The sequence below is a fragment of the Taudactylus pleione genome, unplaced genomic scaffold (genome assembly GCF_031769625.1).
Source record: "Taudactylus pleione unplaced genomic scaffold, aTauple2 ptg000201l, whole genome shotgun sequence".
NCBI classification, from domain to species: domain Eukaryota; kingdom Metazoa; phylum Chordata; class Amphibia; order Anura; family Myobatrachidae; genus Taudactylus; species Taudactylus pleione.
Genome location: NW_028284603.1, coordinates 4,867,501 through 4,894,636, shown reverse-complemented (window position 1 = coordinate 4,894,636; position 27,136 = coordinate 4,867,501). Strand labels below are relative to the sequence as shown.

Below are 27,136 nucleotides of genomic sequence, written 5' to 3'. Positions count from 1 at the left end.
CCTGCTATGTTTGTTCCCCCTGTACATCCTTCCTGGATGGATGTTTATGCACACTGAAGTCAGAAGCTCAGTCAGCTGCTGCATTCAACAAATGTTGCAGGCGGACAAACCGTAAATCACTAAAGCGCCTAAGTGGATGATATAATTTTATCAGGCTGCTCAGATTGTAGAGTCAGGCGTGTCATCGGAGGAATCTGGTGATGCGCCAGGTTCTTCTTTAAGGTCTATCTCAGGAGAGGAGGACCATCCTTCTACAGTGGATGTCCTTACTTCGGTGAGGGTGATCAAATCAATCCTAAATATACAAGATGATGAGCCAACCCCTAGACCTAAGATTCCAGTGTTTAAACACCAGAAGGTGGTAAAAGCTGAGTTTCCGAAGTCTTGAGCAGCTCACTGAACTTATGGAAGAAGCAAACTGCTCCATGTTACAAATAGCATCTTTGTATCCTTTCCCACCTACTGAATGTACTAAGTGGGAAGGCCCTCCTGCTGTGGATGCTCATGTGACATTTAGTCAGGAGTGCTACCTATACAATCAACATCTTCCCTTTAAAGATCCTACAGATAGAAAACTTGAAACATGTCTTAAATCAGTCTTTTTATTGTCAGGAGCTGTTACTCGACCAGCTATGGCCGTGGCTTGGGTGTCCAAGGCTGTTGAAGAATGGACGGGGGCATTAGAAGATACTCTACTGAATGCTACCAGAGAACAGCTGACATATATCTCCCACATACGGGAAGCCGCCTCTTATTTGGGAGAAGCTGCAATAGATGCTGGGCTCCTGGCTTCTAAATCATCGGCAGCTTTGGTGGTTACTCGTAGAGCACTTTGCTTAAGGCCCTGGAAAGCCGATACCAGATCCAAGAAGACTATGGAATCCTTAACTTTTTGGAGCAGAATTGGATAAGATGGTTACTCTGGCAGCCTCAAAATCTGCAGGTCTGCCATCAACAGCTACATCAAAGTCTAGGCAATATTAATTTCGGTACTTTAGCCCTCAGGAAAGTGCAAAAGGATAGACTTCCTCCAGACAGTCTAATTCTCGCAGGACCACCAAGCCGCAAACTAAGTGGTCCTGGCCGATCAGACATCCAGCTTCTAAGCCGGACGACAAACCTGCCTGATGCAGGGTGGGAGGCCGACTTCTTCAATTTGCGGACTACTGGCATAAAACAGACGCCTGGGTCCGAGAAGTGGTCTCTCCAGGGGGGTATGCTTTCACTTTCTGGAGGCATCCTGCTCAGTTTTTTTTTTTTGTACAACTCCATCAAATTCTATCGTGGCTCTTGAGTCTTCCATCTTAAGGGCCAAAGGTTTCTCCAGCTCTGATTCAAACGATGCTTAGGGCACAAGAGCCTTCCTCTGCCAGCATCTAATACAGAGTTGGCATTCATTTGGTCAATGGTGTTCCCACAAAGTATGATCCTAAGGTTTTTAGGGTTTTCCAGATACTTTGCTTTACGCCAGGTTAGGTTAGACCTCGGTCTCTGCCACTCTAAGAGTACAGGTTTCTGCACTGTCAGTTTGGTTCCAGCGAAAGATTGCATCTCTGCCGGATGTTAGAATTTTTTTCCTTTTGTCTTACTGGTGGCACCTTGGAATTTGTCTTTAGTTCTCAAGAGATAACAAGCTCCCCCATTTGAACCTATGGACTTGAAGTGGTTGACAGCGAAGACACACTTTCTCTTCACTATCTCTTCTGCACGCAGTCTCTAATTTGGCAGTGCTGTATTGTTGCTCCCCCTTCTTGATTTTTCTCCAGGATAGAGCTGTTCTCTGTATACGGGCGGGTTACTTTCCTAAGGTAATGTCCCGTTTTCATGTGAATGAAGAAATTGTGGTTCCAGCTTTTCAGTTTTCAGACCTTTCTTTAGGTGAAGCCTCCCTGGATGTGGTTCATGCTCTCCATATCTATGTGGATCGTACAAACCATTTTATTTTATTTTTTTTAAGATAATCGGATGCTTTTTTTTTTTTTTTTTTTGTGTTATGGTTTTCGCAAACAAGGCTGGCCAGCTAATAATCATAGTATACTTAGAGCAAAAAAGAAGAAAAGTTATTCCTCAGTGGGGCACTCACGGATTAAAGCTAATAAACACACACTGACTCGATGATTGCGTATGACTATCTCTCAGGTTTACACAGTCATGCTGATCTCCCTGTTCCAAACACGGCGACTGCACACTCTACCCATTCTGTGGGACCATCGTGGACGTTTCGTCGTGGTGCCTCTGCTGAACAATTGTGCAAGGCAACTACGTGGCCTTCTGTCCACACTTTTCTTAGGTTCTACGCCTTTGACACCTTTGCCTCTCAGGATGCTTACTTTGGGCAGCGGGTTCTCCTTTCTGCTCAGGAGCGTCCCCACCCTTAGGGGAACTGCTTTAGGACATCCCCATGGTATCCCTGTGGATTCCTATGGACCCTGAAGAAGAAAACAAGTTTTATGGTGGTAGAATTACCTTTTTGTTGACTCTTTTTCTTCTAAGTCAACAGGCTACCCACCCTGACGCACCTGGCTGCATTAGGTAATTTTTCTTTCGGTCACTGATTCCCTCATCTTGTGTGAGTGTTTCTGGTGTACATGGTTCTTTTCCTCTTTCTTTCTCCTGCCTTGGGCTTGTTTACAAAACTGAGTGCCTGTGGCTGGGGGCGGGGTATATGTGGAGGAGGACCTGAGGCATCCTGGGAGCTGGAAGCTTAATTGTTTGGTGCCTGGTTCACACCATCCACATTTTCCCCATGGTATCCCTGTGGACGTCGAAGAAAGAGTTAACAAAGGTAAGTCTACCACAACTCTTATTTTTGAAGTTGTCGATGCTGGCAAAGTCTGATAGAGGCAGTGATTCCCAAAGTAGAGGGGCAGCACAAGATGGATATTGGATGAGGAAGTGAGAGGAGATGATCAATTTGGGTGTGAGTAGACAGAAATAAGGTCAGATGTAGGAAGAGGGGAGAGAATGTGGGCTTTAATAGGTGAGCATGAAGTGTTCAAGTGGTGTTCTGTGGAGGATAGGGAGACAATGAAATAGTTTACAGAAGGGGAGGCCTACAATGTGCCTAAAATGTGACAAGAGGGGTAAATTAAAACAGCAGCGGTGTTATTGATAGTGTTGAGAGGAAGACCGGAGTGGGAGGATTTTGCAGACGTCTAGGCATTAATGGCAAATTCATGGTGGTGGCATGGATTGCGAATGTGGAAGCTTCAAGATTGTGGGAGACCATGTGGGGAGTGAAGGAGAGGGAGAAGTCTAGGATGACTCTCGGGCAACAGACAGACTTGTGCTAGGTACACACTGGCCGATAGAGTATATGCGCTTCGGCGGGTGTTTACTAGCGATATGTCCGTGAATGGTGGTCAGACATATATCTAGTCAGCTGTGTAGTACAGCCGATAGCATATCAGCACATCATGCTGTGTGTATGGTCGTTCAGCCGATCTTCCGTACACTTGCTGCAGTGGCTGACATCGCAACTAGACGAGCACATGTAAATGCCCGTCCAGTTGTGACGTTGGGCACAACACATCAGGCCGACTGTTGGTTAAGTGTGTATGCACTCACCAATTGTCAGATAGGAGGGCGGATAGGCTGGGCGGCCGAATCGTAGTCCTAGGTGTACACCGCTGTAAGGGATAGCGGAGAGTGGGTCTGTCAACCTCTAAAGGGGCAGATTCAATTAGCATTGCACATTACCGTAGGCAGATTCTAGGCTGCAAGCAGAATATGCCTTCTGCTGACACTTTCCAGCAGCTTACGTACCTAATTATATCCTTGGAGGTCAAACACATTTAAGTTTGAGGGAGTGCAGGGACATTCTGAAAGAAATGTCAAAAAGAAAGGCACGAGAGAGGGTGGGGAGAGAAGAGGTCCAATGGTCCAAGCAAAAAACTACTGGTGTTCCCCCACATTGAGTTGCACTTTTCCAGGTGGTACAGTACAAGTGCAGGTGCTGCAATGATTTGCAGAAATACTTTAAAAGGCAAAAACCTCTTCTTTTTTTTTCCCCCCTCCTCCCCAGGCTCTGCACTACATGCTGCTGGTGTCTGAAGTAGAAGAAACAGAAATCTTCAAAATTTGCCTTGAGTATTGGAACCATCTAGCAGCAGAGTTGTATAGAGAGAGTCCATTCTCAACATCGACATCACCACTGCTCTCTGGCAGTCAACATTTTGATGTTCCACCTAGAAGACAGCTGTACTTACCAGTTTTGTCAAAGGTATTTTTTTTCCTACTGGTTTTCATTTACCCCATATGGGTGCAAATATCAGCTTGTGTGTGTGTCGTCCTTTTTTTTTTTTTTTTTTCTTTGATTTTGGCCTAAGCATTAATCCTCTGTTGCTGAGGGTTTTCACCTGTGCTGAGCCCTAAGAGCTGCGTGTGCACTTGTCATATCCAACATCAACATTAGTCTATGGCCGCGATTCAAAGCGATGATGAATAGCCCTGGGAGGGAGCTCCCAATCAACGTGATGTTTGGCCTGATTCAAAGGATTTCTTTTTGCACCCTCCTGGGGGTGCGAGGAGAAATATAAGAAAAGTGCCGGCGGTGTGGCTGTTTGCTGGCTTAGCGCGGCGCTAACAGCCTCACGGTCAGCACTTTAGTTGGTGAATGCTGGTTATCGCAACTAAACGCCCAGGTTAAGTTGCGTGAACCGGCAATCTCCGACTTAACAGCGTACCAAATTGAATAGCCCCGGGAGCTCCCTCCCGGGGCTTTTCAGCATTGCATTGAATCGTAATCGCGGCCAATGTACTTCCTTTTTTTTGTTGTTGTTTCAGGAGACTCATTTTTAGATAAGTGTTTAATTTTTCCCTGCTAACACATTGAATAAAATGTAACCAAATTGAGATTTCAGTAAAGTGAACAATCATGTTTGATCTGTTTTGTGGTTCTTTACTTTGGCAATAATGCACCTTTCCAAAATCGATGGTTCCTACACATGTTTTCATAACAATCTGCACTCAAAAATGATGTATTTCCTTTTTTGATTTCTTCACCATCTTAATTTAAATGTGTGCAATGTGTACAGTAGTATGGTCCCCAACAAGGCCCTCCATTTTTTTTAATCTTGAAAACTAGAAAATCTGCATTAAATGGGTGCTGTAATGGTATAGAAGTCAGTGGCCATAATCCAAGGGTTTGGGGTTCTTAAATTGTGATCAATGGTTATGTGCATTTTTCTCTTTACAGTGAAAAAAAATATAGAAAACAAAATTTTGGCCAAAATAAATGCTGTAGTTAAGTTAGGGGTACATTAAAATTCGTGTAAGTATATTTTGTGTCTTTAGATGGCATTTTTAAAAATACGTCCCTTGAACCTGCAATGTTTAAAACACTTGTCCCATCCATACATCCCCACAAATACATGTTACACTACTTTAAACCCATTTTCCAACACTTTTTTTTTTTTTTTTTCACCCCAAAAATGGAATTATTAGCCAAATGAAACTAATAAAAATGCCTAATTAGTCAAGAAGGATGTCCCAGTGCTTCTGCCCCAAGTCCTCACATTTTTAGCCCATAATAGTGGTTTTGCACAACTTATCACCTGCTCATAGGAATTAACTCAAATTTATTTTCACCACCTCTACCACTTATTACATATTCAAAAATAGGATCGCCACAATAAGCAGTTTTGGAGAGAGGTTTTCATGTAAGAAGAGGTGGTAGGTTTTCAAATGCACTAGCATAACACTATTTGACATTTACATCAATCTTATGTATGAAAGCAGATAACGTAGAGAAAATCTTTTCTCTACATTGTACGCAAACCCCTAACTATTCTGCCATTGCCATAGTAATTCCTGTGAAATTGTGAAGTCTTTTAATCTTCACTGAATGGTTTTCATTACTCTTCTGTAGATGTAGCTGCCTTTCCCACCACAAGAGCTGTATACTTGTGTAGTTGGTTTGCAATCTAAGGACGGAATTCAATTGTTTCAGCCCCCCTTTGCGCTCGACGGAGCTATTCAATTGTTGCTCCTGTCGGGCGTGATCAGCTGCTGGCTTTGGCATTTCAGCTGGTAGCCCCAGATGGGTGTGAACTGAAATGTGTTCGAAAAGTGACCCGTTTGGGCGCCCATCGGCACTTTTCGTGATTGCGCCCATCACTTTGGGTGTAGCTGTTTTACGCGGCTAAACACGACCCCTATGGGTGCGATAATCGGCACCAATTGAATAGCGCCCTGTGATCTCCTGTCACTTTAGACGGGAGATCAGGCACGCAAAACAATTGAATGCCACCCTAAGCATTACTTTTATTACAATCAACTATTTGTTTATTACAGTAAAAAAGTATACAACATGTCTTGGAAACAATGTTCAGAGCACCTGAAACCCTACAGTTAATGTTTGAATAAACATCCAATTTACACTTGCCTTTATAATTATTCATACACCACCATGCTGGGTAACTACTGTATATTGTGTGCACTTGCTAAAGTCAAGATGTGAAGTCTGACGCGCAGTATCCAGGCCAGTAGTAATAGGGATTGTCTTAAAATGGATGGTTTCTTCACACAACCCTCTGTAATTAGTTTCCTTAAGTAACTGTTGATCATTCCTTCTCTGCAGGTGCGCTTGTTGATGGTTAGTCGAATGGCTAAACCAGAGGAAGTTCTAGTTGTGGAGAATGATCAGGGTGAAGTAGTTCGAGAATTCATGAAGGACACAGATTCTATTAATCTGTATAAGAACATGAGGGAAACGCTGGGTAACTATCTTTCTCCTTTTTAGTGGTTGTGTTTTTGCCATGCACATTTTACGCAGGAGCATTACTGAATGTTGGTGGTTTTTTGTTTTTGGCAGGACACCTTTTACAAACGTGCTAACCATATACACTAGTCATTTCAGTAAATGTTTTTTATAAAATCCAGGATATTGGACTTGCATTTTAGTAATATGCTCCCGTGCTAACTGTAATTAAAGTGAAACTTTATATATATATTTATTTTTTTTTTGTTCCTTTTTAAATATTTTTGTAAGTTTGCAATGTGGGGAGCAGAGAGCAATCTTGAATGCTTTGTAGCTGGGTGTGCAAATTCAGGTGCCTTTCTTTGAATTGCTGAACTAGTAATGAAAGATCTTCCCTCACTTCCCACCATACATCCCAATTCTTGGGATGCTGTGCTAAGTTAAGCCGGCAGTGGAGCCGAGAAGGGACATTTTTACCATGCGTGACCAGTACTGGTTTTCATAACACCTGATGCTGTCACTCAGGAAGTCTGTGATGTGCATTAAGCAGCTCTCTACTAAATGTTATTCCTCGGGTATATATGACCCAGTGCTCTTGCATTGATGAGTACTAAAGCGCTGATAGAGACCAGGTTTAGCAGACTATTAGCATGCATGTTACATTGCAGTGGGAATGATACCACACTGATTTCACAATCCAAGTTACACTGTATAAGTTTCTGCACCAGTGATTGCACTTTTCTTTAATACTATTTCTATGTATTTCTTTGAGTGTTGGTGCCGGATTGGCTCCAGCTGGAACTTAAACTGCTGGTTGTTTACTAAATTGACACTGAATCCAGAAGCAGATGTTTAGATGTCTGTCTTGCCAAATTCATAGTATTCCCAATTCAAATGACACCATACAGTAGCACAATCTTATTCACATTACACTGCACATAGTGCCCCTGATTCACATTACACCACATTGTGTCCTTTATTCACATTACGACTCAGTAGTGCCCCTTATACAAATAATGTCCACTGTAGTAGTGCCCCCTGAAATAGTACCCCCAGTAGCAGTGCCCCTTACACCTAAAGAGACACACACACACACACACACACAACACAAACACTAGATTTACCTGAAGCCCCGCTTCTGCGCCTGCCGCTGTCCTCCTGCTCAGCACTATGGGAGAGATAAGATCGCGATCAATGTTTTGGCCACCCCTGGCATAGGCTATGTCTTCCTCAGGGTCCATAGGGCTCAACAGGGAGACATTGGGGGTGTAGGTGGGACCTGGATGACCGAACAGCAAAGCTTTTCAATCCCAGGATGCCCCGGTCCTTCCCCCTATATCCCGCCCACAGCCTGAGGGCATGTCAGTTTTGTTGGTGTCCGGCACGAGCTGGACCACCATTATAACGGAAAGCTGCATTAAGCAGCCCAAGCTTTAATTTTATGATTTAATTTACTAATTATTTTTTACTTAACGGGCGAGCAGCACCAGACTGTCCTCCGGACGTCTGTGCTGCTGCCCCATCACCCGTCCGTGGAGCCGTGACACCAAGCCTGTGCTAGGTACTCCCAGTGGGGCTCCGAGGGGGGCTATCTAGACTGAGCCCGGAATCCAGGGGACAGGTAAGGCGGAGCCCGCGTCTTCATGCATTCTTGCCTCCAGTCTCAGGAGACACAGTAGCCGCTGATGCCCACTAGACTATGGGGCATAACTGTACTGGCGCAGAGGCATATTATAAAGGCCAGGGGACCCGTTTATCTTCAGCCAGAGGATTAGGTGCTCTCCCTGCAGCCCATCCCCCAGTTCAGTGCGCCTTTCCACTGCGGTCGGTGTTCCCTGTGCTGCTCCTCCCTCACCCTACACCCCCACAGATGCGCGGCAGACATTTTAGGCAAGCAGGTTTCCGGGAGGCGCTTGGTCCAGTCTCCCTGTATACCTATCCCATGGGCCAGGTTATACAGCAGTATATCCTACCAGCCACTGTGGTCTGTGTAGTTGATTTTAGTGCCCATTGCAGACATGTAATGTTTTTTTCTGTATGTGACTTGTGCTAGCGCTAATCTCTATTTTCTATACTGTCAGTTTATACCTGTCCCTTTTTTCTACTATACCCTGACATACTAAGGAATTGGGGGTTCATAGTTCTAACACTTAAATAGCAGATGTCAGATACAATCGCGTACTATATAGTGCGGTTGCACACTGCACTGTGTCATATATAGTGGTTGCACACTACAATTGTGCCATATTACACATATTGCAAGGTGTTCATTGCACTGTATCATACTGTGTATTATTCTTGTAACTGTCTGGCAGAGGAAAGAATAACAAGCAGCCTGATGCTGCTCCTCCTACTCTGATATCTTGTAAGTCCTGCTCTGTGGGCTTAGCCACAGAGGACCTCATTCAGGATGGTTTGGGTATGTATTGTTATGCAGCCCCAGGTCCATCAGCCCTGGCATCTCTCCCTCAGGACCCACCCTGATCTGCCTTTTCACAAATGCTGGCGAAATTTTTGGGCCAAGTAGCAGTCCCTGTGGTAGCTTCCCCCTATGGGATGGCCACAACAGGTACCCCCTGCAAATTCTTTACCTCTCCCATGGATAGATGTACTATCTACCTCAGTACAGAGTTTGGCTAATACCTCTATTGCACAGGTTCTCAAACTCTGTCCTCAGGACCCCACACAGTGCATGTTTTCCAGGTCTCTTCACAGAATCAAAAGTGAAATAATTAGCTCCACCTGTGGAACTTTTAAAGTGTGTTAGTGAGTAATGAGTGCACCTGTCTGGGTGACATGCAAAATGTGACCTGTGTGGGGTCCTGAGGGCTGAGTTTGAAAACCACTGCTCTATGGTTTTTCAGCAAATGCTGCAAAAAGATAAACCTTTACCTATTAAACGTACTATATCTTCCCAATCCACACAGTTATCTGATTCTGAGATATCATCTGGGGAGGCAGAAGACTCAGATCGCTCACTCTGACTCCATCTCAGGAGAAGAGGAACCACTCTCTAAACTAAATATACCTGCTCTTGTGAGAGCTGTTAAAACTATTCTATAAATAGAAGGAGCGGGTTCATCCTCTAAGAAAAACATGCAGTTTTTAAGTCTCAAAAGGTTGTTTTACAAGAGTTTCTTCACTCTGACCAGCTATCTGCTTACATGAGTGAAGCTTGAAATATGCCCGGTAAAAGGTTTCAAATTCCAAAACTGTTCAGTTCCTTTTACCTGCTTCCACCTACTGATTTGTACTAAATGGGAAGTTCTCCCAAATGACACCTTTCCCATTCGTACTGCAATCTCCTTGAAGGAGATGGACTTATAGAGGCTTGTCATAAATCTATATACTCTTACAGGAGCTATTACTCGTCCTGCTAGAGCTACGGCCTGGGTGGCAAAAGCCATTGAGAGTTGGGCAGAGGCACTAGGAGAGACTTTTCCCCATGATGCTTCGAGGGAACAGCTGTCCTACATCTCTCACATTAGAGGTGCAGCCTCCTATTTAAGTGAAGCAGCTATGGATAAGTCTCTCCTGGCCTCCAGGATATCTTCCACTTCACTAGTAGCCCGCCGTATTCTTTGGCTATGTTCCTGGAAAGCCGATTCAGAATCAAAGTGGGCTGTAGAGTCTCTGCCTTATGCAGGAGACCTCCTATTCGGTCCAGATTTGGATAAAATTGTGACTACTTTGGCGACTAACAATATGGCGTTCCTGCCCTCTGCATATAATAAAATGCCGCAGACGTCATCCTTTCGGTCCTTTCACCCTTAAGGCAAAGCCAGGAGTCAGTCCTTTCCACGGCATCCGACATCAGGCAAGGCCTCCAAGCCTAGTGCCAAACAAGCCTGGGCTACTAAACGTCCACCTACCAAGTCTGAGGACAAGCCTGCGGTCTGACTGGGTGGGCCTCTCCCTGGGGGCTCCCTGGGTGGGATTGCCGAATTCTTCCATTCGCCCAAGTTTGGCATCACACCACGTCAGATGCCTGGGTAACGGAAGTGGTCTCTCACGGATACGTGCACTCCTTCCTGAGGTGACTCCCCACAACAGTTCTTTTGCACTTGACCTCCATCGGACTCAACCAAGGCTCTGCTGCTCGAAAAAGCCATTCAGTCCTTACTGAATTCAGGAGTACTAATTCGGGTCCCCTCCTCACAACAGGCCAAGGGCAGCTATGCTACCTTTTTCTTAGTTTAGAAGCCCAATGGGTCTCATCGGCCTATTCTCAACCTCAAGTCTCTGAACAGGTTTATCAGGGTGCCCAGGTTTCGTATGAAAACCCTCCGTTCTATTATCCAAGCTATGGAGCCTAGACATTCAGGACGCTTACCTACATGTACCTATAGCGCCTTCTCATCAACAATATCTCTGGTTTGCTTCACTGCAGCAACATTACCAATTCCAGGCTCTGCCCTTTTGGCCTCTCAACTGCCCCTCGGGTATTTACCAAGATCATGGCAATTATCGCGGCATCTCTTCTTCGTCGTCAAGGGATCAGACTGCTCCCATATTTCTCTTGGCAAGTTCCCCAGACACTCTTCACCACGATCTGCAGATAACCATTACCTTTCTACAAATGCACGGTTGGCTGATCAACTGGTAAGTCTTCCCTGACACCCTCTCAAAGGATGGTACATTTGGGAGCCATCCCGGACTCTAGAGTTCAGATGATCTTTCTAACGGCTGACAAGATTTCAGCACTACAGCACACACTACGCAGACTGCTTCACAATTGCAGAGTGCCGATTTACTCTGCAATGCAGGCCTTGGTATCAATGGTGTCCACCTTCGACATGGTGGATTTCACCCAGTTTCACTCCAGGCCCTCTCAACACTTGATCCTCTCTAGGTGGAACGGGCTGCCCCATCTGCTCAAATCCCAGACTGTGAGCCCCCCCCCCCCCCTCCCTTCCCCTTTAGAGGTTTGCCTGCCCTCTCTTGGTGGCTACAGACTTTCCATTTGAACCAAGGTCGACCCTGTTGGATCCCGGGCAGGGCACTCCTCACGAAGGACGCAAGCCTCCGAGGGTGGGGCGCAGTAACCAGCCAGCACTTCTTCCAGGGCCGATGGTCCCCAATCGAGGCAGTGTTTCCAATCAACATCCTGGAACTTCGAGCCATCTACAGAGCTCTCCCTCTGGCTCAGAATATTTTGAAAACAGGCCAGTACAAGTACAGCCCGACATCCCCATGGCTGTGGCCTACCTCAATCATCAAGGGGGTACTCAGTCAGTCAACAAAGAGGCCACAGTCATGTTAATAGCTCCGACCTGGCCCAGACATTACTGGTACTGGTCTGTCTTTAATGTCTTGGCTCTTGAGACATCCCTCCTAACTGCTAAGGGTTTTTCCAGCTCTTTGGTGCAGACCCTGCTAAAGGCACATAAACCAGCCTCAGCCAGATTTACCACAGAATATGGCATACATACTGTATTTCCAATGGTGTGCTTCAAGAAACTATGACCCTCAGGTCTTTAAGGTTTCTAGAATTCTTGCCTTTCTTCAAGCTGGATTGGATCTACGCCTCTGCTTATCATCTGAAAGTGCCGGTCTCTGCTTTGTCGATCTGGGTTCAGCGCAGAATTGCTCCTATACCGGATGTTCATACCTTTAATGCAGGGTGTTTTACGAATACAACCTCCCTTTGTCCTTCCTGTGGCTCCATGGGATTTGTCAGTAGTGCTCCAAGCACTTCAGGAGCCTCCATTCTAACCCCTGGAATCAGTGTATGTCAAATGGCTCACTGCGAAGACTCTTTTGACTATAGCATCTGCGCGTAGGGTATCTGATTTAGGGGCGCTTTCATATCCTTCCCCTTTGTGATATTTCCTCAGGACAGGGTTTTTATTCAAACACTCTCAGGCTTCCTTCCCAAGGTGGTTTCTCGCTTCCACCCGAATAAGGAGATTGTGGTTCCGGCCTTTAATTCACCAGACTTCTCGGCAGGTGAGACCTCTTTGGATGTGGTCCGTGCTCTAAAGATCTACGTGAACCGTACTGCTTCCATCTGGAAATCAGACTCCCTCTTTCTCTTGTATGGATTCCACAAGAAGGGATGGCGAGCTAATAAACACTGGCCAGATGGATTCACATCACTATCTCACAGGCTTACACGCAGAAGGGCCTTCCTGTGCCGACTAAAGTCTGTTAATTTTTTTTATTATTTTGGCGGTCTCTACAGCAAGGAGAGTATCAGAGCTTAGGGGCTCTGTCTTGTGGCTGTCCATATTTAATTTTTCATGAGACAGGGCTATTCTACGGACAAGACTCTCAAATGGTCTTTAAGTTCCATTTAAATCCAAGATATTATGATACTGATTTTAGATTGTGATCTGTCTACTGCTTTCTTTAGTTGGCTGTTAGGGACTCCAGAATTTTGAATATGGATGACTATATGGTGACCAAAAAAGAGGTTGGATGCTTCAAATCACATATATAGCTAGATGGATTTCTTAAGTAATTAAGTAGGATTACTTTAGGGCAGATTAACTTTCCTGTTCCAGAGCGCGCATTCTACCAGGTCTGTTGGTGCTTCCTGGGCGGTGCAAGTCCATCTCGGCTGAACAGCTGTGCTGGGCAAACCCCCTGGTCCTCTTTCTACACGTGTACAGTTTTTACGGATTCTTTTCTTTTCGTAGCCAAAACGTTAAGCTCTGAGTGTACCTACTTGAACCTGTATTAGGAAATCCATAAGGTTCCAGTGTCTGCTAAGAGGATGCCAGAAAATACAGGCTACTTTATATCCGTGTTAAAAACTTTTTCTCTGAATATACTGGAGGACTCTGGACACATTTTACACTTTAGTGTGTCAACAATCACTATTGACCGTAATTTGAGAGTGCACCATTCTAACATCATAACCAAAGAGAAATGATTAGATATTACATGTATTGCTATTGCTCAAACTATTGAAACCCAACCTCAATTAAGTCTAATTTTATTAATTTTGCCCAATTTAAAGTCTTAATATGTAAATTATGTGCTGCTAATCTTTGACCTCTTTGTTAATGTAAAATGTTTTCTTCCAGTATACCTTACTCATCTGGATTATGCAGACACAGAAAGAATTATGACAGAGAAACTTCACAACCAAGTTAATGGGACAGAATGGTCATGGAAAAATCTGAATACCTTGTGTTGGGCTATTGGGTCTATTAGTGGAGCCATGCACGAAGAGGATGAAAAGAGGTTTCTGGTTACAGTTATAAAGGTAAGGGCTTGTTACTACTCTCAATCATTTTCATCATCCTTTCATCTGAAATGACACTGGGTTTACGCCTGAATGTATGCAAAGCACACTGCAAGCCATACATGCAGCAGTTTGCATACTTGACGACTATTTCATTCAGGCAAGAATGGTGCTAAAGATGGACTGAATTCTCCAGCACTGATTTATTTATCAAGCTTTTTTTTTCATATATAATTATGTAGAAACTGCAATTTTTCACAATTTTATGAACTGTTGCTATGTACTAATAGCACAATGCAGGAGACATCACAGAAATCTCCAGCAGCATTCTAATTAGCACTACAGATTCTATTATCAATGGGGACTACGATCTGAGCCCTTTGTACCAAGCTCCAAAAAGTGAAGCTTTTCACAGTTTGGCCCTGTTAGTTTACACCATCTTAAGATGGTGAAACTGCTTTAAGCTTATGCAGGCTTACCGATCTCTCTTCAGCATCCGGCCGGCGGTGGAAACTGACAAATGTGCACATGTGCAGTGCCGAGAGAAGTCTTTTTTTATTACCAGTTATTTATAACCTATATTCACTGTAAAAGCGCTTCGGAATATTTGGCCATTCACATGTCCCTACCCCAGTGGAGCTTACAATCTATATTCCCTACCACATGCCCACACACATACACACTAGGGTTAATTTTTGTTGGGGGCCAATTAACCTGCCAGTATATTTTTGGAGTGTGGGAGGAAAACCGGAGAACCCGGAGGAAACCCACGCAAGCACAGGGAGAATATACAAACTCCACACAGTTAGGGCTGTAGTGGGAATAGAACCCACAACCTTACTGTTGTGAGGTAGTAATGCTAACCATTACACTGTCTGTGATGCCCTGGCATATTGTACAAGTCTTTCACAAAAGACTTGTACATTATTCCGGAGATATAACTCAGGGAATAGTGGTTACAGCAACCGCTGTCTCTGCGAGTTTCCTTTTTGTACATATATTTTCATACAGAATGAAATTATCCACCGCGCTACGTATCCTTAATAATTGCAGCAATTCTGTGATTATAAATACATAGGGCCCCTAGTTTGGAGATCACCCCTATTTGCTGTAGGCTTGGTTCAGATTTGATTAAGGAGGAAAAAATAATTTTGGTTTGAGGACTTATGCGTCATTATTTTTTGTGAATCCCATTCTGAATGTTTTTACAGTCTACCTATTGTAGCAATCAAAACAATCATCTGTTAATGAATCACATTAGGGGAAGCCTGTCAAATTCTGTGTCTTTATTTCAGGACCTGCTCGGGCTTTGTGAGCAGAAGCGTGGAAAGGACAATAAAGCCATTATTGCATCTAATATAATGTATATTGTGGGCCAATATCCAAGGTTTTTGAGAGCCCATTGGAAATTTTTGAAGACCGTTGTCAACAAGCTGTTTGAATTCATGCATGGTACGTTGATTATCTTATGGAAACATTGCACGTTGTCCTGTGTTCTTTTTTTTTTTTTTTTTTCTATTTAGTTTCAACTATGAACTTTTGTAAGTTTTACATTTTCTTAAAGTAGATGATAAAGCTGCACGATTCATTTCAGAGACCCATGATGGAGTGCAGGACATGGCATGTGACACCTTTATTAAGATTGCTCAAAAATGTCGCAGGCATTTTGTTCAAGTGCAAGTAGGAGAAGTAATGCCTTTCATCGACGAAATCTTAAACAATATCAATACTATTATATGTGATCTCCAACCGCAACAGGTAAGACTAAGCTTTATTGTGGAACGTGACTTTGGTGCACTTCTTGATTTTAAGAATGTTTCCGTTCTTTTTGAGTTAAACTTCCTAATCATAAGCCTAGTAATAAAGTAGTCTGCAAAAAAAATGTCCCTGGTGAAAACATGAATATGCACAGGATGTGGCAAATAGTTTTTTATTTTGACAAATGTAGTTCTAGACTCTTAAAGGTCTCCAGCAAGACTTTAAAGTTTGTGCGTTTAGGAATTAATTGACTGCAAATTTCTTCTTAAATACTTCAGCATTTAACAAGAGAGATTTGAAAGGATATTTATTAGGGTTGCAGTTGTGCCTCTATGGATAATATGCTGATCCATAAAAATAAAAAAATTAACAATATATTCAACTTCTTCTGTTGGCATATCTGTCTGTTCTTTACAGTGTGACAGTTGAGTTCTGCATTTTGGGCAACATTTCTGTCCTGGCTTAACAGCGTGAAGTTTACTCGCCATGTTGTTCGGCCCACTTCAGTGCCCCCGCTCTTAAGTTTTTTTTTTTCTGGCTCCTTTTTTTGTAAAATAAGAAAGGATTACAGAATGTGTTCTGAAATTCTTCATAGTTTAACAGCAGTACCGTTTCATGATGGTAGCAGACTGAGGTTCCAGAATCACTGGTTACTGTATTTGAAACTTTAGTTCTCAGAATCAAAAGTTATTTTTCTTCATCTGCAAAGTGGTCCCATCTATGTAATCCAGTGGTTTTTGAGCAGATGGTAATATGGCAGTCAATATTTAAAAGACTACCAAATGTGCCCTTTGGAAAAGCAGCTGCCATGATTAACTATCTTTTGTCTTGTCTCTTTCTCTGGGAAGTTTCGGTTTAGAAAAGGAATCCCGTTCCGAAACCGATTCAATTTCTGTATAGGTGGATTATCCCATTGCCTCAGTTTTGTTCACTTTTTTTGCTATGGTTTTTAACAGCTTGGATTCTTGTGTAAATTATGTATGCGGTACACCCGTAGTCGTATTACAGGTTGAGTCTGCCATATCCAAATATTCCGAAATAGTTTTTTTTTTTTTTTATGCTACAAAGATAGTGACATTTTTGCTTTCTGATGGTTAAATGTACACAAACTGTTAAATGCATAAAATTGTAAAAATATTGTATAAAATTCCCTACAGGCTATATGTGTACAAGATGTATATGATACAAATGCATTCTGTGTTTAGACCTCCAAAATACTGGTCCATGCATTTTGGATATTGGAGACTCGACCTGTAATGTATACCTTTTTTGTTAATCACGTAAAAAAATTGGGAGATCAAATGTTGATTTAACCTAGCATTTTTAATTCTGTTCCAAAAGCTCTCCTTTTTGTTGTAACTGGAAACTTAAGGCAGATAAAGTAATTTTGTTTTGGATTCGGGAGGAAATGTTACCTTAGGGGGGGGGTCCACGTTTCTTAATAAATACCCATGATACTTCAAATAAACTGGAATAAATCCGCGAATAGTAAACAGTTGAATACATTGGAAAATCAATATTTCGAAGACAGTCAAGTTATTACGCAGAAATAGCTTTTTTACATCCTCTCATAAACTAAAAAAAAATCACAATCTGAGATGGGGTGATGGACATTTCACTTTTTTTTGGGTGATCTGATGTGGAATGATCCACTTGTTTCTTGAAGGGCAAGTTCAGTTAGCTCTCGGAAGACCTGGAGGTTCAGGTGTTCTTCACAGTGCTGCGTGACAGCCTCCATACATGCCTCCAGAGGTGGTTTCTAGGTTCCATTTAAACACATGGATTGTACTTCCAGACATGGCCTTAAGTTGTTTGATTCGAGAGGGCTTTTTTTTTATTTTTTTTTTTTTTTATTTTGTCCTTTCATGTTATCGTTGCATTGAAGAGGTGTACGGTCCAACAGTGTCTTGGTCTTCTATGATTTACTACATAAGGGGCTGGCCAGCAGACTAGTTGCTAGTTGGAAAAATAAGGATTTTTGTAGTTACATTTGTTCCTTCTCCCCGATTCCATGGGTGACATTGGAATTCTGGCCACAAGTGGGTTGAGGAGGATGTGCACATTTTAAAGTTTAAACCTAAACTCTCTCTCCTCTAAACCCCAACTGGCACTTTACAAGTCAGTTTATTTGACCTAATAAGCCAATTTGCACAGTATAAACAAGGGAAAAGAAACCACAGTCTGAACGGGACCACCACCAAAGTGGGAAACAACCAGAACAAAAAAATAAGCAGCGTGAGGGAGTGCACCCAGGTCCCCCCATATTAATGAGCGTAAAGGATTCAGGAGAAGTACTAAATTATTTTCCAATTTTATTTCACGAATAATATAAAAATGCATATACCTACCTTGTATCTGTTTTTAAAATGTTATAGGTTCACACATTCTATGAAGCTGTTGGGTATATGATTGGAGCACAGACAGATCAACCTGTACAAGAACATTTGATAGAGAAATATATGTTGCTTCCTAATCAAGTTTGGGACAGTATTATTCAGCAAGCCACTAAGGTAGGTAATGCTGCAACAATTACTTTAGGTAACTGTGCTTATTTTACCCTTACATGTGAATATGCTTACCAAAGCTAAATGATGTAACGTGTTTATTTGGAAGAAAATAGATTTTGTTGTGTTTTTTTTATTATTAGATTGCTATATATATATACAGTGACTTTTTTTAGGTTTTGGCCACAGGGTGGCAGTGGTCTGTGGGGCTTTATCATTGATACTTCGTTTTAATTAGCGGAGTAATCATTATACCAGCATCCATTATTGCAAATGTTATCTTCTGAATGCATTTTTCTTTATATTGACTTGTATGCTAATGCTAAATCTTTAAATCTGCTTTAGTATCTTCGATCTAAAATATATTTATGTCTCTCTATCTCATTGAGTATAGCCAATTTTTTTCATCCTCCTTGGAGCCTGGAGTTTTACACTTAACTCTACCAGAAACTTGTGTTCCTGCAGGAATATTGTGCTTCGGCAGTAAGCTGTCTCTGATAGGATGCACTTTTATAAACTTTCGGACGCTTTGCTGCAAGAAATGCTTACACACTGTTTCCATGTCATGCAGGTTGCAGAGCCTTAATCCTCTACTTAGGATATGTTTTAAAGAGGAATCCCCTCGCCAAGGTGGATGCCCTCTTGTCCAATGCCACCACTATCCATTAGAATTAGAGAGAAAGCCACCCTTGCCACTTTAATGACTATCAGACCTAGCCACATTCCTATCTCTTGTGCCCAATTTATGGTATGCCATGCAGTGGGCCGCGCCCAATTCTTAGCATTATTAATACACATAGCAACTGTGCTAGACCAATAGAACGCTGACAAAGGTTCTCCTTCCAGAGATATTCATATAAGTTTTTGTGACCTTTTTATACGTAGTCTGTGTGGCCAGTAATAATCTGTCCAATTATTCTTATACAGACGTACAGTGCACAGCTTTATGCAATCACCTTGCAAAACCTATACAGTAGAACAAAGAACCAGTGGTTATGTATTCAGAATAGCGGAGATAGTAGACCGGACACTGGGCACATATAGGAATGAGTGTCTGTTGTCATTGTGGCTGGCCTTTTACCTGCAGGTGTCTCCAGGAGGGGACTGCAAGCAGAGAGGAGGTTGGAAGTGGCCGTAGCAGAGTCGGGAGGCAGCTGGAGGATGGGCAGACTGGTGTGGCAGAGCTACTCTCTCCCGTTTTGTAATTGACCTGAGAACTTTGGGCTCTGGGAGCAGGTGGACAGGCTCAACTACCAGATGGAAGTAGTGAGTAGGGTGGCACGGCTGAGTACTAGGGAGGTGCATGCCAGGTACTCCAGCCATGGCGCACTCTGCTTTCTCAAATCTTAGTTACCATGGTGACCGGTATTTGTCAAACCCTGCTATGTATATTGCACTGTCTTTTCCAAAGCCTTGTTAATTTAAACCGAGGCTAAATTGGATCAGAGTTTGAGCAGAATTTGTTTGTATTCAGGGAGAACTAGACTTTCCCTTTGATGTCTGCATGTTGCCGTATCCTAATCATCATAGATTTTAATTTTCCATCACAAGCCTTACTGGAGTCTAAAGGTGCCCATACACGGTGCAATGCACAGTGTAGGACGACTGCTGATCCGTCGGTAGACTGATCGTGCTGTCACCAGCGGCAATTGTGCGGTCCCCGCAGACCGCACGATATGCCGGCTCCCCCCTCCTTCATCTGAATGGGATCGTACATCGCATCCCAGATCAGATGAACATGCAGGAAGACCTGGGGATGCGATTTACGACCGTGCGGGAGCACGCAGCATGATATCTGGTACGATATCGTGCCCATACACAGCACGATATACCACCTATATTGTGCCGAACCGTCGGATCGGCGCATATATCGTGCCGTGTATAGGGGGCCTTTACAACATGTCAGGCTATGCGGGAAGCCGTTCACTATTTTACACATTTGTGGATATGCTAGAAGAACTGAAGGGAGGGCGTCTGTTTCTAGCTGGTCCAAAAAACAACAAAGTGGGACGAATAGATTCTGGCCCAAAGAAAGGAAAAGGGCACTCTCTATGAGAGAAATAAGTCTAATGGTGCATACACATGGTCAGATTTGTTGTCCGATATGAACGCTAACTATGTTAAAAATTGTTCATATCTGAAAGAAAATCTGACATGTGGGCCTGCAACGATAAGAGCGATGCGCGTTCCTGCATGTCCGATAGCGATATCTGACATGGTCTGTGTTTGCAGTCAGAGCTTGATTTCATTCATTTTAATACTGTCTGAAATCGTTTAGTCGTTCAAATCGTTGTTAATATCATTCATCTGGCAGATCTGACCGCATGTATGCACCATTAGACTAATTTATTATTAAATTAAAATGGTGACTCCAAAGACTAAACATCTTGAACAATAAACAATACTACACAAGCAAAATATGAATACCCAAAGAAAACATGTCCCCTGAATTAATCAGTGAAAGAAGAAGAAAATTGTGAAATGGTCAAAAAGTTAAAATCCTGTTACTCGCTACATTATGAGTCTCACCGTTCCCAGTTTTGAGCTCTGCCATTTGGTCTGAATACATCTCTGCTCTGTGTTTGTTTACAAAGTGAGTGGTTTTCTTTGCTGCCCTTGAGAGGTCTATGGAGGAGTAAAAATCAGTCCTTACCTGGACTATCTCTTGACTAAGGTTCTCCAGCCTTGCTTCAGGTACATGCAAGAGAACACAAACTCTAGAATCATGGTAGGTTCATCGACGTTAAGAAATTTGATCTTGCTCCTAACCGGAACATTGTCTTTTGGGTGTTGCTGTTTGACACCTGACAGCAGTGATTGCACTCTCCACAAGAGAAGATCACCTAAAGCAGGCTTGACCAATCTGTGACATTCCAATTGTTGTGAAACTACAAGTCCCAACATACTTTACCTGTTGATTGGTAGGAGGGTATGTTGGCGAGCAACAAGTTGGCAAGGTCTGACCTAAAGCATAGGATCCAGACCAGAGTTCTTTGAGCTTAACTGCTCCCCCGGGGCTTCATTAAAATCTGAGCAACAAGAACGTGTTCCACTGCTGAACATTCATGGGCCACTTTTGTAGTTTGATAAATTATCTAAAGCCACCTTCATATACAGAAAACCTTGGTGTTGATATTGCTGTTCCCTCCCGGCGCGATTAACAGCGCACTTAATTGACACTTCCCTCTCGAATGTAGTCTGTGATCTGATAGTGTCCTGAGCTACCACTCTATTCATTATTTTATTTTTATATATTTTGTTTTTGTTCTTTACAGAATGTTGATATATTGAAAGATCCAGAAACCGTCAAACAGCTTGGCAGCATTTTAAAAACCAATGTGAGAGCATGTAAAGCTGTTGGTCATCCCTTTGTAATTCAGCTTGGAAGAATTTACTTGGATATGTTAAATGTGTACAAGTGCCTAAGTGAAAATATTTCTGCAGCTATTCAGGCAAATGGTAAGCATGGCACATTTCCTACCTGTGACCGGCATTTGTAGCACAAACTACATGCTTTAATCCTCTTCTCTCTGTTTCAGGTGAAATGGTCACAAAGCAACCTCTGATACGCAGTATGAGAACAGTTAAAAAGGAAACGTTAAAATTAATTTCTGGTTGGGTGAGCAGGTCTAACGACCCTCAAATGGTAAGTCCTTTTCCCCTAATCCAGTGTTTCCCAACCTCGGTCCTCAAGGCACACTACCAGTCCAGGTTTTAGTTATGTTCATGCTTCAGCACAGATGGTTAAATCAAAATGACTGAGGTACTAATTAAGACACCTGTGCTCCAATATGGCTATCCTTAAAACCTGGACTGTTAGTGTGCCTTGAGGACCGTGGTTTGGAACCCCTGCTGTAATCTGATTGTTTGGGGGGGGATGACGGCGAAACCAAATTCAGGTCGTTTGCTTCACCTTCCTGCTTATAATTTAGGGGTTTTAAAAGACTGTATGGGGCCAAATTGTCTTCTGAAAGTGCCCATTCTTTGTTTCCAATGTATGTTGCTCCTTTCCACATTACGTTGTTTAAGGCCCGGGTACACATCAGTACAAAAGACGCGATGGTCATTCCGATTTCCATTCATCCCAGAACACACGATATAGAGCATACATACTATGCAGTATTACAAACGACGGCACAATATATCGTGTCGGAGCATTGTATAAAGTGTCGGACTGGGGCATGAAGGGCACACGGGGGGGGGCAGCAGTGGTAGGGGCTCATACTTGAGGGGTGTGGACAGACACCACACAGGGACTTGGCCAGCCATTAGAGAGGACATAGCCTGCAAAGAACATGTCCCCTGGGACAGGGGTGTGTCAGGACCGCCCACTTTGATTGGTTGGAAGGCTAATCTTCGTATAGCTGCCATAGAAGTTAACCAAGCACCCAACTTCATCTATGGTCCTGCTTCACCAAGTTACTGATCATCTAGTAAAGTAAAAATGTATAATTTGAGTGGTTGGACTGGAAAATGACCCCTAGAGGAGGGAATGGGTCCCTCAGGCAGTGGGGCCCACTAGAGATTTCCCCTGTACACCTGTGGGCCAGTCCGACTATGATTGTATCCAATTAATCCTTTCTCCTGTACACGCTATGCAATCATTGTGTAGCTCACTGGCAACTAAGGTGATGTCTTCAGAGGAAAGATTGGACCAATGTATTTTGTGGTCTTCCGGTTGAGTGCGCACACTGCACGATATGCACCACATCGCTCATGAACGAACGAGCAGCACATCAGATGTGAAGATGCAATGAGTGTACACACTATGCGATGTGTACAAAGTTATTCCAATTTGTCTTTAATCCAATGTGTACCCCACCTAAGACTTAGTTGGCCACAAACCTATAATGGTCCTAAAACATTCCCAATTAATATTGGTTTAGGTGTCCGGACTAGAGGAACATCCATATTCCCATGGTTTGCTGGGTGCTTACAGTTCTTTCTATATCCTGAATGTAATCTTGTATTTTCTCTTATGTAATACAGTTATGTATTTTTTTTTTTATTTTATTATTATTCATATCCTTTCTGACTTAATTTGAAATAAAAAAATGTAAGCAAAATGTTATATTTTATTCAAGGTTGCCGAGAACTTTGTCCCTCCTTTGTTGGATGCCGTTCTAATTGATTACCAGAGAAATGTACCAGCGGCCAGAGAGCCAGAAGTACTTAGCACAATGGCCACCATTGTAAACAAGCTTGGAGGCCATATTACAGCTGAAATACCTCAAATATTTGATGCTGTTTTTGAATGCACATTAAACATGATAAACAAGGTATGTTACAAATCCGGATAAATAGTTTATTTGATATATACCAGACACAGTTAATTTTTCTCTCATATGTCTGTACTGACTGGATGATATTATTATTACTACATTTTATTTATAGGGCGCCACACGTGGTCCAAAGCGCTGTACATACAGTACAGGGTACACAGAACATTACATTACAATACAGTAACCAAAATATAAACAGAGCACAAGTAACAATTAGCAACACAATTCTCCATACATAATACTGCTGGTAAGCTGAAGGCACCACAGTACGCTATGGCGCTATCGCGGGAGTACGTCTCAATTATGTCCTATGGAGACATAAATGCGCGTCTCTCCGATTTCAGGAGTACGTCTAGCGCCACAGACAATGAAGTAGCTGGGCAGATCTGTATGTACTGACTGGTGGCCAGATTACGGAGTCAGATTGATAACTCCATTATGTTTAACCCAACATAAATTTTAACCGCTGGAAGCAACTTCACAAACATGAGCAAATTCCTTAATGATCCTCTTTTTGCAAACAAATACATGCTTTGGCTTAATCACCCAGATGCTTAACGGAACATTAAACCTGGTGTTGTAAATTGTGTGCCTCGGTTGCAACCTGTAGTCCTAGCCATGTATATGTTTACACTGGACAGCTGTCTCCTAATGTAATAATAATTTAGCATTACCAGTCCCTTTAGTCCACTTACAGGTTTTATTTTCAGATGTTGGTTATATATATATATATATATACATACCAACGACGGCTGTCACTCCTCCAAATAGCTACAATGTTGCAAGGTGCCTGATATAAATCACGATACAGGTAGATAATCCCAGTACGGCACTCTTAATACGATAAAGAACCCCCTGGGACCCTTTATCGTGTGAAGAGTGCCGTACTGGGAATGAATAAATAAATATATATATATATATATATATATATATATAATTTTTATATAAAATTTTTCAGAACTGTGTGAATTACACTGCTGACATCATGTTCCCTGTAATTTCCTTTGTATACCTTACGCTAGTCAAAGTCATTGTGGTGCATTGATGACTGAATAAATGTCATTATTAAAACCTTTTATTAATACTACGTTAAACATAACGAAGAAGCAATGTACTATATTGTATTTTGATATGTAACCACAAATATAAATATATATTTTTTCTGACCATTCATTTGAACCGTGTAACGCCATGTTCTAATGGTACCAATCCTCCAAACAGATGGGACGGGTATCTTTTGTAGGGAAACTGTGCTAGGATTGATACACATCACATTTAGGAGTATAAAATGTCAGAAATAATGCTTTATCTAATGCTGAACATAAAATAAAGTACATAGTACATGGTTGGAACCATCTGGTGCAGGTGATTTATATCTTCAATGTGTTTGGTTCTAAATACTTGTAAGTACTGTCCTTGGTTATTGAAGCACAACATGTTGCATGGTGTTTCTGCTATTGAAATCTCAAATGAAATGAATTTGCCTCTTTTCGGGTGTGAATAAGTTACCAGCGATATTCTGCAGAATGACCTTAGTAACAATTAGATGAAGGCACTCTGAAACCAACGCCGTTGCAAATTTTTTTTCATTGCATCGCACAGGGGTGCGGAGGAAAGTGAGCAAAAGCTTCTTACCATATTAAACTTTAATGTGCCCATCTGGACATGGAGGTGATGCCCTGTGGCACAATGCTTGTATTCCCCTTGCCCCTTATTTCTAATGTTTCACCAACGTTTTTAATGGCCCAATATGGCCTGCTTTTCATATTTTTAGTTTTTTTTCTTTTGGTTTTTCTAAAACGTTTGTTGCATTTACACTGACTTTCTTAAACTGCATATACATACATGCATACATACATACATATTTGTAGGTGTATATCTATGTATGTTTGTACTTTAAGCAGTTACATAATGCGTCCTGGTTTGAGTGGGAAGTAGAACGTGCAGGTCAGTTATGTGTCTGATAGACTTTTCCTCTGGCTCTACCCAATGTCTGTAATAAAAATAAATTAAGATGTGTATACTAGTAGGAAATCTCTTTAACCGTTATAGCTATATATAATACATCTACCATTTTCCTGGCCAGGACTTTGAAGAGTATCCAGACCACAGGACAAACTTTTTCTTGCTTCTCCAAGCTGTAAATTCCCACTGCTTCCCTGCGTTCTTGGCCATACCTCCTGCACAGTTTAAGCTGGTTTTGGACTCTATCATTTGGGCTTTTAAACACACAATGCGAAATGTTGCAGACACAGGTAAGAGCTTTTTTTGTTGGCAATTAAAACTTTTATGCTTTGTGTGGTGTCAGTAGACTTTAGTGTTGCTCCACTGTTATGAAACTATTTGCTGTAGACTGGAATGGAAACTCGAAGTGGCTATTGTAAAAAATTCATTTAATTTCTCTCAATGTAGTCTTAGAACATTTGGTGTACGTTTGGAGAGTACGTTTCTTCAGTATTCATTATTGTATACTTACTGCTAGAGCTATAGCTGTCCTTGTGAACATCCTACTGCCTGACGTTAGGCCGGCGAGAAATGTGTGTATTTTTGCTTCTTTGATAATGCAACTTACCGTTCTGTCATTCATATTTTGCAACATTGTGTTTTAGTCTTGTTTATTAAATAAACAATATTGCCAATGTATTACCTTTTTTGAAGTTTGCTGACCTGGAACTGTGTGCTGCTTCTATCGGTGATGAGTTTTACATGGAACGGTATTTCTGTGTCTTTCAGGATTGCAGATTCTTTACACATTATTACAAAACGTTGCTCAAGAGGAAGCTGCAGCACAGAGTTTTTATCAAACATACTTTTGTGACATCCTTCAACACATCTTTTCTGTAGTGACTGATACCTCTCACACAGCTGGTAGGTGTTTCTGTTCATTTTGTCTAAATTGGAAGCTAGAGAGTTATGGTGCATACACATGATCAGGTTTTTCTTCAGATCTGAACGATAACTATTTAAAAAATCATTCATATCTGAAGGAAAATCTGACATGCCTGAACGATGTGCCTTCCCAATGGTCAGATAACGTTTCTGACATCTGATGTGTTTGCAGTCAGACTTGGACGATTCCATTCATTTTAATGCAGTCAAAAATCGTTCAGATCTTTGGTCAAATCGTTCATCTGACAAATCTGACCGTGTGTATGCACCATTACTTAGCTGTGCAAAGATTTGTGGGGTTGACTGACCTGGAAGTGGTTATGTCAGACTGTAGAATCTGCAATCCCTGGAGTGGGACTTGTCAGAAGAGATAGTAAAGTTGGCTATATGTGCCATTAATTTAATTAAATTTTATTTTAAATTAGTGAGTACTGTATTAAATGAGTAAACCAACTCTGTAATTCATTGTTACCCAAGTAAAGCCAAGCTCTACAAACCACCAAGCTTTATTATAGACTCATTTAATTTTGATTTTCAATATCTATAATTTGCACAGGTGGCACTGGCTATTTTTCTTTTAATATTGACATGCATAAAACTACTATAAGCAGCCTGATCTTGTAAGTTATGTTATACACAGTCATATAAATTTGTAAAAATGTTTTAGGGATGATCGACTTTCTCAATAGAGGCAAGTGGCTGTATGTAACACCCAACATGCATGCCCTACAGTATGCTTTATTTATTTTTTACACTTGGTAATATATCATTAATAAAATACATATTGAGTGTATTTTATTCAGGGGTAGCT

General features: G+C 42.1%; 1 protein-coding gene across 1 annotated transcript in view; it reads left to right on the top strand.

The window, feature by feature from the left end:
* XPO1 (exportin 1) overlaps window positions 1-27,136 on the top strand; it is a 75,521-nt gene that overhangs the window by 43,060 nt on the left and 5,325 nt on the right. The window contains exons 12-22 of the mRNA XM_088477203.1: window positions 4,025-4,222; window positions 6,581-6,719; window positions 13,732-13,913; window positions 15,188-15,344; window positions 15,487-15,650; window positions 18,026-18,160; window positions 21,430-21,613; window positions 21,694-21,800; window positions 23,239-23,433; window positions 25,523-25,691; window positions 26,170-26,304. Of these exons, the coding sequence (XP_088333329.1) occupies window positions 4,025-4,222; window positions 6,581-6,719; window positions 13,732-13,913; window positions 15,188-15,344; window positions 15,487-15,650; window positions 18,026-18,160; window positions 21,430-21,613; window positions 21,694-21,800; window positions 23,239-23,433; window positions 25,523-25,691; window positions 26,170-26,304 (1,765 nt within the window). The remainder of the gene's footprint in view (window positions 1-4,024; window positions 4,223-6,580; window positions 6,720-13,731; window positions 13,914-15,187; window positions 15,345-15,486; window positions 15,651-18,025; window positions 18,161-21,429; window positions 21,614-21,693; window positions 21,801-23,238; window positions 23,434-25,522; window positions 25,692-26,169; window positions 26,305-27,136) is intronic.